The 15,209-nt window shown below is 33.8% G+C and overlaps 1 protein-coding gene across 1 annotated transcript; it reads left to right on the plus strand.

The window, feature by feature from the left end:
• Nucleotides 1-1,036: 1,036 nt before the first annotated feature.
• Nucleotides 1,037-14,847, plus strand: LOC120344185 (sodium/nucleoside cotransporter 1-like). Its single transcript, XM_039413295.2, has 15 exons — nucleotides 1,037-1,175; nucleotides 2,623-2,816; nucleotides 4,009-4,100; nucleotides 4,529-4,718; nucleotides 5,426-5,567; nucleotides 6,548-6,739; nucleotides 7,182-7,323; nucleotides 7,575-7,720; nucleotides 8,462-8,592; nucleotides 9,093-9,261; nucleotides 10,005-10,073; nucleotides 10,910-11,126; nucleotides 11,603-11,701; nucleotides 11,794-11,905; nucleotides 12,398-14,847. The coding sequence occupies exons 1-15, from the start codon at nucleotides 1,095-1,097 to the stop codon at nucleotides 12,492-12,494; spliced, it is 2,073 nt and encodes a 690-aa protein (XP_039269229.2). The 5' UTR covers nucleotides 1,037-1,094; the 3' UTR covers nucleotides 12,495-14,847.
• The last annotated feature ends 362 nt before the right edge of the window (nucleotides 14,848-15,209 follow it).

A 15,209-nucleotide genomic window follows, 5' to 3' on the forward strand; every position in this document is an offset into this window, starting at 1 on the left:
CTACAAAAGTTTCCTGTCTTTTATCTTGTGATTTCAACTTGATTTATAAGTATATTTCATTGTCTTTGCGGTGCACTTGGAGGTAATACTAAATATTAATTATAGGTGACATATTTGCGCTGTTCAGCGTTACAAACTTTTGTAGTTGATTCCCTACACAAATATTACACAGCAACGAGAGTGTTTACTTTGTGCATAACGCATGGTAAATGTTTACTCTATTGACGATTGCCAGCACAGTTGTCTGAAAATTAATAAACGTGATTGAATCAGATTCGTCAGTCGAGTACGTCGTTCGTGCTTTGTAAGAGTCATTGTTACAAGCTTTGCTCTGAAAAGTTTGCTTTCTCAGGAATGCACTTTTGGAATCTAGTGACGTTTAATAGAAATTCAGCACTTCGTATTTCTCGTAATTGCATTTTCTCTAGCGTGTGAAAGAAATACGCGATACGGAAAATAAGAATATCACATTTTAATTTTCTAATCTTTATGGCTACGGCCACTGTGTATCACCCAGTATGTAACCAGCTAAGTCTCACTGTTATCCATTCAGTTATGTAAGTCTTCTATTGAGAAACGCGATTATATTAAACAGCGTATCGAAATATTAGGAAAATTTAGATTTTCTTTGTTATTGTTTAATCGAGCAGAATAGGAAGACTCTGAATTTAAATGACACCACAGCGTTTGTAATTCATTTACATTCTAATAGTTATTTAAATATGTTCACTCTATTATAATAAATCTATTTGCTATATGAGCGTCAAGGGTTAGGGTTTTGTCACATCGTGGTGGATAAGTCAAATATAATGGGTTGAGTCTAATGGCAAACACATCTCATCTCGGAATTGGAACGTAGCAAACTATTTGAAAATAAAGTATCTGTCACTGAAATCACCATATGTGAATGAAACATCAAAAATATTGAATAAATAATAAGTGAATCATTGTATAGCTGCAAAATGTTTTAAAATATATAAACCACGCAATTGTACGACATTTTTACTCTAATTTTGAATATTTATTTTCATTGTGTAGATTTTTATGTATCTGCAGTTCCATTAGTAATGTTTTAAGTGGTACACGCACCCAATATGACGTCATTTTCGAGTTTCAAAGAACCGGATATCGGAGTTGAAAGCGGAATAGATGGGCATTACAACCCTACTTTTGAAGTAAGTATTTGTGGGGTTCGAGTGTTGAATATAAGTGGGAGTGGATGAGCAAAAGTATATTATCGACATAAGTATTTTAGTCAGAGTTAACTCAGCAGTGTCATATGTTTTGGAATCTATTTGGAAATTTTTCTTCTATAACTATTCACCCATTCTGTTTACCATATTTGTTTGAGAACAATGAAAGTGAGAGTTACTGGCGACTCAAAATTTTGGTAATTCAACGTGAAAATACAAGCACAAACTAAATTCCTATACTTGAAAAATATGTCTAAACTCCATGGCGGACGAATCTTTGCCGTCTTATATATTCATTATTTGTGATCTATCGCATAACATGAGATAGAGTTTTGATCAAAATCTCAATTTTGGGTGCTCCAGAAGTATGCGCACCAAGATGTCGCACAACCTGAATCCTAATCGGTTCACACATACTATGTTCATGTTCATGTTGCCATCTTGGTGCGCATACTTCTGGAGGTCCCGATTTTAAGCCTAAGATCGAACCAGACCAGGCTTACCACTTTGATTGGAATACTTTCAAATGCAATATGTTTTCTGGAATTTTACAATCATGACTTTGATTCAGTTATAAGTTGGTATAAGCTAAGTTGTGGCTTAGACGAACTCAATCGACAGATTTTGATTTGTATTGAAAAGCACGATTTCGTTTTAATTTGATAAATGTAAATCTGACTGTTTGAGACAGGGCTAAAATGAAAGTAAATAACTTGTGGAAAGGGAATATTCATATTCAATGAAAGTCGTGATGCAGTATTATTTATTTTCAAGCAGTGTAGACAATTCGAGATTTTCTCGTTCTGTAACAAAAGGCAGATTTTTAATAACAATGACAAGTGAATATAAGATAGGCCTTCGATAAAATCAGAAGTGGATATCCAATTTATTCCACACCTGCATAATAAATTAAACAAGATCAACCATAAATTTCTGTTACGTTGTGTAAAGTCACAATAATAATTTCAAAAACAACTGCTTCATGTCATATTCTAAAAAAGATTGCTTCCTCGCTATATATTAAGTGTTTATTCCCTTATAATGTTATAGCAAACAAACTGATTATGTAATACTTTGGTGGTAAATAATGCAGGTGATGTTGTAATGATTTAAAACAAGTCGCTACTGTTGTGCAGCACGACACTGTAAATTTAGAATATTCTATTTTTGAAATGAAAAATATTATACATTTTTTTAGACATTATACGATGATTCCATTTGATGTAGGCCTACCGTACCACTAAAAGAATTACAAGCAAGAGTTTTATCGGGCTAACGCTGTGATTTTTTTTTTTAAGTTCAAATGATAGCGCTGGGCCACTTATCTCTAAAAATCTCTGTACAGTTAGTGGAGAGCTAGCTAAGTTAGTATTAAATTTCTGTATTTTGATTTTCGAATTTTGACAAAATACTTGACTTATAAACGCAGGGCGATGAAACTGCAGGAAAACACAAGAAGAAAAACGGATACGGTGGGAACACAAATGAAAAATCTTCACATTATGAAGACGTTGATTCAATAAGCAGCGAGAGACAAGCTGAAGGAGAAAAAGACAGACAGGAACGATGTGATAACGACGGCATTGGCGAGGAACTTGAATATGAAGAAAATAAAGCTGTTAAGTACGCAACCAATGTGCTATTTTTTGATAATATACACTTCGTCGTATATTCAATAACGACTTTAACATTTTAATTCAAAAGACGTTCTTTTTTGTTCATCGCCATTTGCATGTTTCATTAAACACGCCTTTTTGCTGGTTGCTAGCACTCACTTAATTTAAAGAATTTATCATTCCAAGTCCTTGAATCTAAAAGACAATTGTCGTTTTTTTGGTCCCGTGTGGTCGTCGACCTGCCTTTTTAATCATAGACTTTAGTTTGTACCGGCATTTTTGAGGAATATTTAGCTGAATCTCAGAAGCCATTTCTATTCATTGGTTTGTCGACTCTATTCTGATTGGGGTTGCCTTTACGGCACTTAGTATGCTGTTTTATTAAGTTATAATGCATAAATGATATAAAACCGCAGCAAGTGTTATATGCTTTTGTGAACGAAGTGCTTTGATATCAAACATTTAGGATTCCGTAGTACACAATAGCAATGGTTTATCTACATGATTGCTAGCGGTATTATTCAGCAAACATTTCCGTTGTTTGATCAAAAGGCAGCGAGTGCCACTTTACAATACTGTAAAGTTTGTTTGGAAATTTGGAAAGTGAAGAACTGTTAGCAAATGACAAATGTGAAATTGTTCACTACAAGCCATGTATGAATAACGATGAAAATGTTTACATAAAATCGTTCGTCAAATTTTGCGAACACTTGCTGAGAGTCGCTGAGCAATCTAATTGATGACAACAATGCTCTATTGGAAACCAACAGTATCGGTAACATCATTTCTGACAAGCATATAAATCCTAATGTATTCGTTGGTCTAGCAAATGATTACCCAACAACTAACAATACATGAAGCAATGCTGCATGTATACTCGCTGTGCACTGACAAACAGATGACGTACAAAATAATCTGACCACAATTATAATGTTCTGTATCTTTCTTTGAGAACTCCAATATGTACACTCATGTATAGATTGTGATGGAAAATACGGCCCTATTATCATTGCATAGAAATTCCATTTAAATTTAACTATTTAAAGATCATATGTTACAAAAATTGTATTCACTTAATAGCCTTGTTTTGAGTGAATATGACATAAAAATGTCAACAAATATTGCACTTACTTGCCCAATTTATTTATTAGAAGAATATAGAATTAATTGTTTACTTACATTATTTCTGTTTTATTCAGATGCATAGTGACACCTTTACAGCACATTGGAAGATTTTTGACGCAGCATCAAGCGATTGTAGAAAAAATTGTCACCATTGTCTTGGTCTTATGTAAGAAATTTTTACATTATTCCTATACATTACCTTCTTACTTTTAACATTTTGACAAATTGTAACTTTACTACGCATATTTATCGATATTAGAGAACGCACTGTTCTTCGCATTTTCCCGTTGCATATGTAAAAAGATTCTTGATATACCGATATTTGATTACCGTCTACGATGCAAAACTAAATATATACCATGTAGCCTACTCATGTCTCGACAGTAATCAGTTATAGTTCACCTAATCCCAATCTTTACGATTTATGTGACTTCTTATACAGTAGCGATTACATAAAAAACTGTTACTCGTTTTGTTTATATCAGGACTGGAACGTAATGAAATATGTATTTTAATATTGTCCCACTTGATACCCAATATCTTGCGTTACCCAAAACAATGAATCCCTTATAAATGAACCTTTTCTTTTTTCAGTCTATATAGGATACATGATTGCAGCTCTCATCCGTGATTTTGATCGAGCAATTGCTTTACTCGTGATTTTCTGCTTGGTCCTGTTCTTCCAGATTTATGCGTTCATACGAGATAGATGGGGAAGTAATGTATGGGAAGTATGGAAGCCAGTTTACTTCTCCATTACAAACAATATGTATTGGATCAAATGGTGGGTGAAAATAATGTGACTTTTAAATCTTGAATTGAAATTTTTTATGCGAAATAGAACTTTGGGGAAGAAATACATTTTTATGAGGTTATTGTGTTTTGGACTGCAACCAAATAGCCAAAATTGTTCTCGACAAGACAGCCACTGACATGTAAAAAACTGCTATTTTTCAAATGGTCGAATACCAGTTCAGCATTGAGTTCAGTATAGAATAGAAATTAGCCGATGCGCTGTTTATTTTCATAGATAGCTTCTTATAGGTATCCCGGATAAAGTGAAGTCAAGGAAACGACTTTCTCACACGGCGCCTTATAGGTCATAGCCAGTGGTGGGATTCAGCCGGTTCGCACCGGTTCTATAGAACCCTCTCACGGAATTTTATAAAATCAGCAAACCGGTTAGCATTACTGGTTACTGTCAATGTTCTGTTTGTAACTGAACCGGCTGAAAAATATGACTTCTGTGATGGAGCCGGCTGACAAAAAAATTAAATCCCACCACTGGTCATAGCACTATTATCGGTTACGTTACTCATGCTGCAATGACAAGAATTCTATGGATATTCCTATTTCTAATATAATCATTCATAAACAGAGTTATCATGGGCAGCGAACGTAACGCTTTGCACGCACTTGATGATTATTGATTTCATTTAAACATATATATAGCGATTTAATTTTGTTAACAACTTTTTTGTATTCAATCAGGATTTGCATTTTGATATTACTCGGATTGTTGGCAACTTGGATAGCATTAGATACATCAAAACGACCTCAACAACTCATATCGATGGCTGGTTACATCGTATTTGTGTTCTGTCTGTTTTTGGCGTCAAAATACCCAGCACGGGTTCGTATGTTTATCGTGATTCACATCTATCATTTCAAGTGCTTTGAATACTATTAACAAGATACCAATTTATATTGTGATGAATACAAACAAATTTTACGAGTGCTTTTATAACCGCATGAACAGAATACAATCAGGTTTGCACGTATGAGCGAATACTAGCGCTGCTTGAATTTCTACGTGCATTTATGGGTAGTGCGAGGAAAAGTAACTGGAAAATTCGGATCATTCATCAAAAAAATTAGGTTTGTGGGGGGTGGGGGGGTCAGAATGAAAAATTATTAATGATTCAAATCATCTTGGCTAAGATGGGTAGCAATAAAATCATGATGGAGCTACCGATTTTGACCATGAATTCTCCATAGTCCGTCGCTTGCAACCGAAACAGTTTTCAGCGAACTATGTGTAAATTGAGCGCTTTGTAGAAAAATAGATGTTTCCCAGACCTTGGTGCCTCGAAAAATTCCTCCTATACTTTGCCATTGCAATATATATGATATGTTTATTTTAAGAGTGGTTCGGAAATTGGCGCCTTTGAAATTGAGTACATTTCTTCACACCATCATTTTGATTCAAAACATTCAACAAACTGTTATTTAAAAGTACCAGTAGAGTTGTTTAGCCTAGTCTATCACAGCCATTTATAAACTAATTTTTGATAAATGCAATCAAATTAAAACTCCTGAGAAGAAGAAAAAAATCCTTGGGTTATTTGATTCGTAATTAAATTTCCGAATGACAACTAAAAACTAACAAGTATTGTAAAGAACGGGAAAACGAGATAATGTTTACAACCATGCCTGAAAATTTATCTGAGTGATAAAAGTCTCCGATAGGATGCTAAAACGTCTATTGTTACGTCAATGCTTGACGAAACACCAATGGACTCCTAACCGTAAGATTCTACGCCAACCATTTCAAAAAACATTCCAACACGTAACCGAGTCATTTACATCTCCAATTCGAATTCTGTTTTCCAGGTGCGATGGAGGCCGGTGTTCTGGGGTCTTGGAATTCAAATCGTACTGGGCATGTTCATTTTGAGAACACAAGCTGGATTTGATACATTTAATTGGTTGGGATACATTGCTCAGACATTCCTTGATTTTGTAGATGCAGGAAGCATATTTGTCTTTGGAGATTTATATTATCAACATTATTTTGCTTTCAAGGTAATCAATTGACTAATTGTATTGATCAATTCACATTCTGGCAATTAAATAACTAGGCTCTTGTTTCACTATTTTCCAAACTTATTGAATATATATATATATTTATATATATATAAAATAACATCATACATAGAAATAAAACAAAATATTGGGTACAATATAGGTAAAGGATGTGAAACAGAAACATGAATCAATAAACACCACACAGTCGTCATAACATCTTTTTTGCTCTCATATCGTCTTATTTATGATTCGAATATGATGATTCTAGTATATATCTAATAACAAAAAAAAATAATTTTCAAATTAAAATTATATATTATTAGAAAAAAAGAAAAATGCGTAACGTGTTATAAATGTGCACATGAAAAGACATAAACTATGAACATATCTTTATTACATTATTTACATTTTTGTATTTGAAAATATAATTATATTTCAGGTGCTTCCGATTGTGATATATTTCAGCTCATTTATTTCTATTCTGTATTATCTTGGAGCAATGCAGTGGTTAATTTATAAAATTGCATGGTTGATGCAATTTTCATTGGGAACGTCGGCGACAGAATCTATGTGTGCTGCTGGTAAGAAACTACGATACATCTAGTCAAGTGCTGTCATTTAAAAACATTTAAAACAACGAAGCCTTCATTCTCGACCCAATTCCATGTATATGATACCATGACATGGTATTTTTCATGCCCAATTTTGACTGGAAAGTAAGCAACTGGTTTGCCAAATGTTGAATACTTTTCCTGTAACTTCTGACAAAACATGCAATATAAATACCTTATGTTAACGTCTGTTTGTGTAACATTTTTATTTTTATTTTAAGGGAATATATTTGTTGGGCAAACGGAATCTCCTTTGTTGATTCGACCTTATATCAAAGATGTAACAACATCTGAATTGTTTGCGATCATGACTGCTGGATTTGGTACTATTGCCGGTAGCGTATTGGGTGCATACCTTGGTTTTGGGGTAAGTGTTTGTGTTTGAAAGTTCGTTAAAAGTTACCATTGTTGTGACCGATTCTTGTCGTTCAAATCATCGACATCATCAAACCTTGATAGTATACTGGGCATGAATTGATTTTCTTTTTTAATCGGAATAATCTGTAGCGTTCATTGGTGCGGTATTGTATTGTCTGAAATACATCGTTTGACGCAACTTACAAGTTACAAAATGAATTAATACAGTTCTTATTTTACACGAAGTAGACCCATGGAACGTTTTGCAAAATTGTTTTAGTTGTTCTAGATGAGGTTGTTGTTGTACTTGGACGTTTTTTCTCCACAACTGATAGGCCAATCGGTTTCACATTCTCAGTGCTTAAAGGTGGAAGAACTCGCTCACTATATTTTTATTTCGTTTTCTAAATTATTTCTGCAGGCAATGGAGCTTAATATTTTACCACAAATTGTGCTTGTTTTTCAATTAACAGGCACGCATCTACGTGACATTCGGTACAATTTGTTTGGAATTTTACTGGCATAGGGGAAGTCGTATTACTCATTTAAACTTCGGGTCAATGCACGCGAGCATTGCTCTCGTATTATTATTCGAAAGCAAGTTCTAATACATCGCTAGTTTTATTACAAACATGCTGAAAACATCATTCAAATATAAAATCACACAGAATTTTTCACAACCTATAATAAAATTTTACGATAAATTGTGCTGAACAACATTGTCGTGACTATCAATTTAATTTGGTTTCAGATTCAAGCTGTTTATGTCATCACTGCATGTGTTATGGCGGCACCGTGTGCACTGGCAATAGGAAAGTTAATGTATCCCGAAACAAAGAAATCCAAGTTTGCGACCCTAGCTGGTCTTGAACTCGACCCACCGTAAGTATTTTAAAAAGGTACCATTCACTTTATTCATAAAGAAAAGTTGTTCATCAGTAGTCAATCAATTATCATTCATGAATAAATTTGCCAAAATCACGGGGATTCCCAGCAGCTCCTGGAATTAATCCGCAGGCTAAAATCAATATTGGTTAACACGGCAAACAGTTTAGGTTAACGCGATTAAAAACGTACATATTGATATATAATAGGATTTGGTGAATTTCCTCCTTTAATATCTTCTCAACACATTGCTTCTTAGTGTTTGACGGAGTAGTGCAAAACAAATATTTTTGTTCGCGAACGCTATTTCTTTTTCCAATATTTTTAGTAATGCAGTTGATTTTTATTCTGAATAACGAATCGAATCGTAGGAGTGTGGCAATTTTCTAAAAAACAGAGAACATATAATAGCTTTAAAAAAAAACTCAGATTTCCATCGGAATTAAAACCAATGTTAATACTTTTTACACTTTCAACTATCAATTGTTGTATTTCAGAGAACAGAGAAATATTGTTGAAGCAGCATTCGTTGGAGCATCTTCAGCATTACCATTGGTCTTAAATATTGCCGCGAATTTGATCGCATTTATATCTCTTCTGGCTGCCATAAATGGAGGTTTGAGCTGGTACGGTGGCCTCATGGATTATCCACAACTCAGTTTTGAGGTGAGTATGAGCGTGTGTGTGTTATTTAAGTGATCGTACTAGGTGCTTTAAATATTGTTAATATTTTACGATTTTTTAATAAACAGAAGTTTGTTAGCTCTCAAAGTTTGTTTGGTTCTCAGTTTACCTTTGTTTAACTTCGTGTTATCGATCAATTCGATATTGTTCAGTAAAGTCCAAACGGTGGAGCATTTTATCTGAAGCCCAAATTTGACTTAAAACGACGTAGCACAGATAATTATCAAAAATATTAAAGTATTAGTTTTTAGTAGACGAACACAATTAATCTAGTATTTGAACACAAATAAAACGTATCATAGTTACTCTGGCAATATTATTATTGTCATATTATATATTACTGAGAATAAGGGCCGATAAAATCTTTCGTCAACGTTGTCTTTATCTTATAAGTTCAAAGTCTCAAACTTATCCGGTTTACTATTTAATATCACAATATATATAGAACTGGGCAGGTGTACAAACAATATTGGAAGTATTTGTCTGATAGCCTATACATTGAAATACGTCATTCATATATTAGTGATTAGGGCTAGGCCGTCATTCCGTACATGCAGTCATTTGAACAGCGATTTGATCATGCATTTGTGGTATTTCGTTGTAATGGTTATATTATTTGACTGTCAAACCGATGGCGACTGTTTTCCATATGATAAGCGTGACCGTTTTTTCATTTATTATTTAGGATAATATAAAATGGGATTTATTTTTATTTTATTGTACAGCTTATTTGTTCGTATGTGTTTTTACCAATCACCTTCCTGATGGGAATCGAATGGCAAGATTGTTTCAAGGTAATATCAATTGATTAATTTCCTTTCGTTGATAAATGATAGTTTTGAAAAAAACCTCGGACTAAAAATGCTCTTTCGTCAGTATAGGAATTCTAAGCTGAATTTTTGCAAAAACCATTTTTTTTCCTTTTTTCTCGTACCTGTTTTCTAGCAATCTAACTTGTAATGTTTCAAGTCTCCTGATAATCTATTGAAATACCGTACGGGGAAATCTATACATAGATTTTACGTCAGTTATCTTCTTCTAGTTGTGAATCATCTTGAATTTTCCTTGATTTAAGGAAACTTGAGTAAATATTTCAGTTTTCATTTAATTGAATTATTAATACTACTTTTTGTTAATTCACATATTAAATACCAACTTAATTCACATAGATACCAACTATTTATTTATATTTATGTCTAACGTTTATTTATTTCCATTTATTTATTATCGGCGAAATAATAATTCATTCATTAGTTCACAAATGAAGCAATTATTAACTATTTAGAATTACTATCTAACCTTGAATTTAAACTATTTAAGGTAGGTAGTGAGATTTATAGGGGTAAAAGTACAAACATAGGCGTAAATTAGTAAAAACAGAATTGATTATAGACTCGGTAAAAACGACGTGGACTCGAAATTGAATCCGAGTCCAAAAAATGCCCGGATTCGACCCGAATCCGAGTCCGGATCCGAATCCCGACGCTTTATACATCATAGTCATTCTGTATCCTCGACCTCATCACATGTGAGAATGTCAAATCAATAGTAAGATTTTCTAAAACATTAACCTTTAAATTGACTATTGATTCACACCCTTTTTACTTTGATATTCTACTTTTTTATTTAGTGTGCAGAATTACTGGGTACAAAAATCTTCCTCAATGAATTTATTGCTTATGAGGAATTAGCTCGATTGATTGATAATAAAAATAACGGGACATTTCCAAGAGAAAATGATGATGAAACTGTCAACTGGATCAGTGACAGATCTGAAGCCATTATTACTTATGCTTTGTGTGGGTTTGCAAATGTTGGATCTTTGGGAATCATGCTCGGGGGACTAGGTAAGGATGAGATGCTGCATTGGTTTAAAATAACTGGGTTTTAAAAATACTCATACTTGTTCGTACTTTTGCAATATATACAAACTTACTAATTATCTATGTATGGCACTTTATAGGTATTAAATTCAGAAGGTCGATGATTCACAAATCTATCTATCTATTAAACTTAAACTATAAGTGTGCTTTCACGATGCATGAAACATCTAAAACACACATGGCGCACCGCACACATACGCAAATGATAACAGATCGCCAGACTTGTTCGCGAGACATATTTTTCTGTCCCATCCAACGGGAATCCCATTACAATGGACGAGCCTGCACATCACACTTTACAGCTATCAGAAATTGTAATTGTAATTTCATTTTACGTCAGTTTACAAAGTCTATACCGTTTCGATTTCATCAACAGCTGATTTTTACTAAATACCAAACAATTTATTACTATTCATTATTTTATGAATCTATTATTTTAGGTTCGATGTGTCCTGAACGACAAAGTGAAATGGCTAAAATTGTGATCAAAGCATTAATTGCTGGAATATTTGTCAGTATATTGAATGCTTGCGTTGCCGGTAAGTTTATATAATGCTATTTTATGATTTTTCTTCTGTTTGCAGTCTACCAATAATGTTACAACTATATAATAACACACTCATTTTGACAGGTTTTCTGTATCTTCCACCACAACCTAACTGCACAGCGGTATTAAGCTATGATTGCTGGTATTGTACGGAAGAAAAAAACGTTTATCTTTGCTGCGAGGATTCTGTAGGAATGTAAGTTCAATGCAAGTGTTGTTATACATTTTTCCGGTATACGTTTTTATGGAGAACTATCTATTTTTGTATGAATAGGATAGAATAAGATAGGATAGGATTTACATATTTATCCCGGAAAGGGGAAAGTCGATAGGACGGCTTAATCATATAGCGAACCACGGCCTCTCGTCCGGTTACCAGTCCGTGTCGGGTATGGGATTAGTTAGATAGCCAGTTGTTTGTTTTCAGATGCATGGAATTGAATATTAAGCGCTTGGTTTTTTAAATGCATTTTTTAAATTAGATTTTTCAAATTTAGTGAGCGTATATCATCTCGAATCAAATTTTTATTATACGTGGCAACTTTATCATATTATATTCCACAACTCGTTTTCTTTTAATTTGGCAGGGTAAAACTTTTTGGTTACGTAACAAATTAAATTCTCTACAATGTCAATTTTAGAGAAATGAAAGTAAAAACGAAGTTTATAAGTATTATTTTCATTGCAGAGATTTATCAACGACAGATTCGGAACGTTGTTGTGACTATGATTGGTCTAATGGATTCAATGATTTGCAATGTACTAACGAAACTTTATTATTTTAAATATGCATCAAACCATTTTGGAACTAAAGACATTTTGCGAGCGACATCTAGTGATCACTTTTTTTACTCTGCCGTGCCCTCTGGTGGATGTTCATAATTATGATTGTCTTTATTTCTCATTTTTAAACTTACTTTATATCAAACATCAGAGAAATCTGGAAAATTTCAAAACGAATCGGAATTCCCCTTGTTGAAGAAATTATTGTCATAATTACTGCATCACTCGTTAATTACTTATAAGCGTATTCATACAAGGAATTGAAGAAGAATCAGAGTGCAATAGTTTACATTAGGGGGCAAAAATAAAGTTATCAAAAAAAAAACAAGCGATCAATACTCAAATATATGGACACGGAGGCCAAAACGAAGTAGTACCGTACGGGTATGGAATCTTTTACAGTACCGGTAGTCTGACCACCATCTGACCGAGATGTTATCACAAAACCACGGCATGCAAATTTTAATTTTGATGACGTCATCACATAAATCTTCGTAGTGAAAAACGAATCTATAGAGTCACAGCTATTCTTGAAATAAAAGTAATAGCCTTCTAGCGATAACAACAAGCTTTAACCATTGAAATTTTCAAAGCAATTAGTCCAGTAGTTAAGAGTAGAGCGATTTTTTTCACAACAACAACATAATAACAAAACGATCCATTTTGTGTTCAAAAATATTTGATGATCCGTTTGTCAATGAATTTGCTTCTTTTGTAAATAATAAAACCTCCGTACATAGAAGATTTTTCGTTTAGAATGCTCATGTTAAATGCACTGAAAATGATTGTGTCTGTTGACTGATTAGCTGATAATTGTCCAAATATTACTCGTATAGGATACCAGTGAAACAATCCAAAGAAAGGTAATATACCATGCTGTGTTGAATAGAAAAATTGGTAACAAAAACTGAGACCTGAGTTGTACGTTATGTCGATATTTTTGAATGGGTATTGGGTTTATCTAAAATGGAGCGCCCCTGCACATTCCAGATGTTAGACTATGGCGTATTCAGCCACTTTATTGTATAATATGTGCTTGCTACGTAAGTGTCAATCGGAATGAAAGGAAATTGGAAAGATTAAATATCGCAAAAATAAGTTTTTACAATCACTTAGACTTGTGAAAAATATTTTAACTTTGCAATCTAAAAATCATTTTGCCCACATGGAATAGAATACGCAATCAAAACAATATATGTATTCGATATAACGTCAATCAACAGATAAAAATGAAATCCAATGCACATCCGTTAGTTGAATTTGCTCTGCGACTTTACCACCCACGTTCAAAACCAATGTGGTTTTATGTCTCAACATCTGATTCACTGTGTCCTCTTTTCCTCTCAGACTTGCTTCGAATATAATAAAATCGCAAAATAAAAGACATTTTCCTTGAGAGTTTATATGCTATGTCAGGTGTGAATACTGACTGAGTATTTACAATTAAATATTGCCCAATTCAATGATATTTTTATTAGTGTTTGACATTTTCTTAAATAATCAAATGCGCTCCCCCGAGTTTTGTTTGTTGATTTATCGAAAATCACAAAAGTTCTGCTAAACAAACTATTTCTGAGTGAATGTATACTTACCACAAAGCGGATTCGCCTAAACTACTTCAAATACCTAATTCTAAGTCGGTTCTTAATGGCTAGACTGGAATAACAACCAACTTTCTAGAACGTCGGCCATTTCTTTCATCACCGAACTCTAAAATAAAAGTAGGAATGAAAATGAAATTTTACGATAACCATGATGAAATAAACGGTTTTCAACACGTTAGGTTAAAGCCAACTTTATACTCAGTTTTCTAGAAAAATTAGGCGTTCCGGTTAACTTCAAATCACAATAATTTTACCACTTTTTATTACTGCATCCGTGACTTTTCGCGTCTGCTGTGTCATAAACTCGACGATAGATTTGAAATTTAACAGAGAACTGAGTCAATTTGACTGCAATAGACGTCTGTCGACGCACCCAAATTGCTACCCGCAGATATGATCAAGTTCAAGTGTATAGATATTTCAGTCGAATATGTACATCAAGAAATAGAACTTAACGGAACTGACGCTTAAAATACCAGGATATGTAGAAATTATCGTCTGTCAGAGAAAACCATGAGAGAATTTGTCAGTCTGCAGATAATGGTTTTTACCTAATTGCTGTGCAATATATTAGCTAAGTCTGAAGTTGAGAAAAAGATACTCCATTTAAAATATCAACAACAATTCCACTGTTGATACAATTTGATATAACCGACCGACAAATAAATGGGTTCACTTATAAAGCGCAATCCCGAACGCGACAGTATCCGAGTAGTACCCGACACTAGTTAACTCGACTTCGACACCTCACTTGGCGAACTGACACTAGTCCAAATTTATTTTTTATTTTTTATTTTTATTTTTTTGGGGGGGGGGGAATAGTATACAGTATTGAACTAGCCCAATCGCTGAAGACATAGGCTATCTCTTCACCCAACGTGCGTAGGTAAAGTAGTATATTGGTCTAGTCGGATCGCTGAAGACATGAGGCTATCTCTTCATTGAACGTGGGGGGTAACGTAGTATATTAAATAAGCCCGATCACTGAAAACGTGCGGCTGCCTCTTCATCAAAGGCAGATGGGTGAATGGGGGGAAATACTCCTTCAAAGGCTCAATTCTAATTATATCACAAATCTGCTCAATATGTAACAGCGGTGAAGCAGACCATGCA

Source organism: Styela clava, chromosome 5 (assembly GCF_964204865.1).
Source record: "Styela clava chromosome 5, kaStyClav1.hap1.2, whole genome shotgun sequence".
In the NCBI taxonomy this organism is placed as follows: domain Eukaryota; kingdom Metazoa; phylum Chordata; class Ascidiacea; order Stolidobranchia; family Styelidae; genus Styela; species Styela clava.

Bases quoted from the DNA above. Each gene is read 5' to 3' on its own strand.
- LOC120344185 (XM_039413295.2), top strand. From the start codon at position 1,095: ATGACGTCATTTTCGAGTTTCAAAGAACCGGATATCGGAGTTGAAAGC. The intron at 4,719-5,425 runs GTGGGTGAAAAT...GTATTCAATCAG, and splicing joins AATATGTATTGGATCAAATG to GATTTGCATTTTGATATTAC. The intron at 6,740-7,181 runs GTAATCAATTGA...ATTATATTTCAG, and splicing joins AACATTATTTTGCTTTCAAG to GTGCTTCCGATTGTGATATA.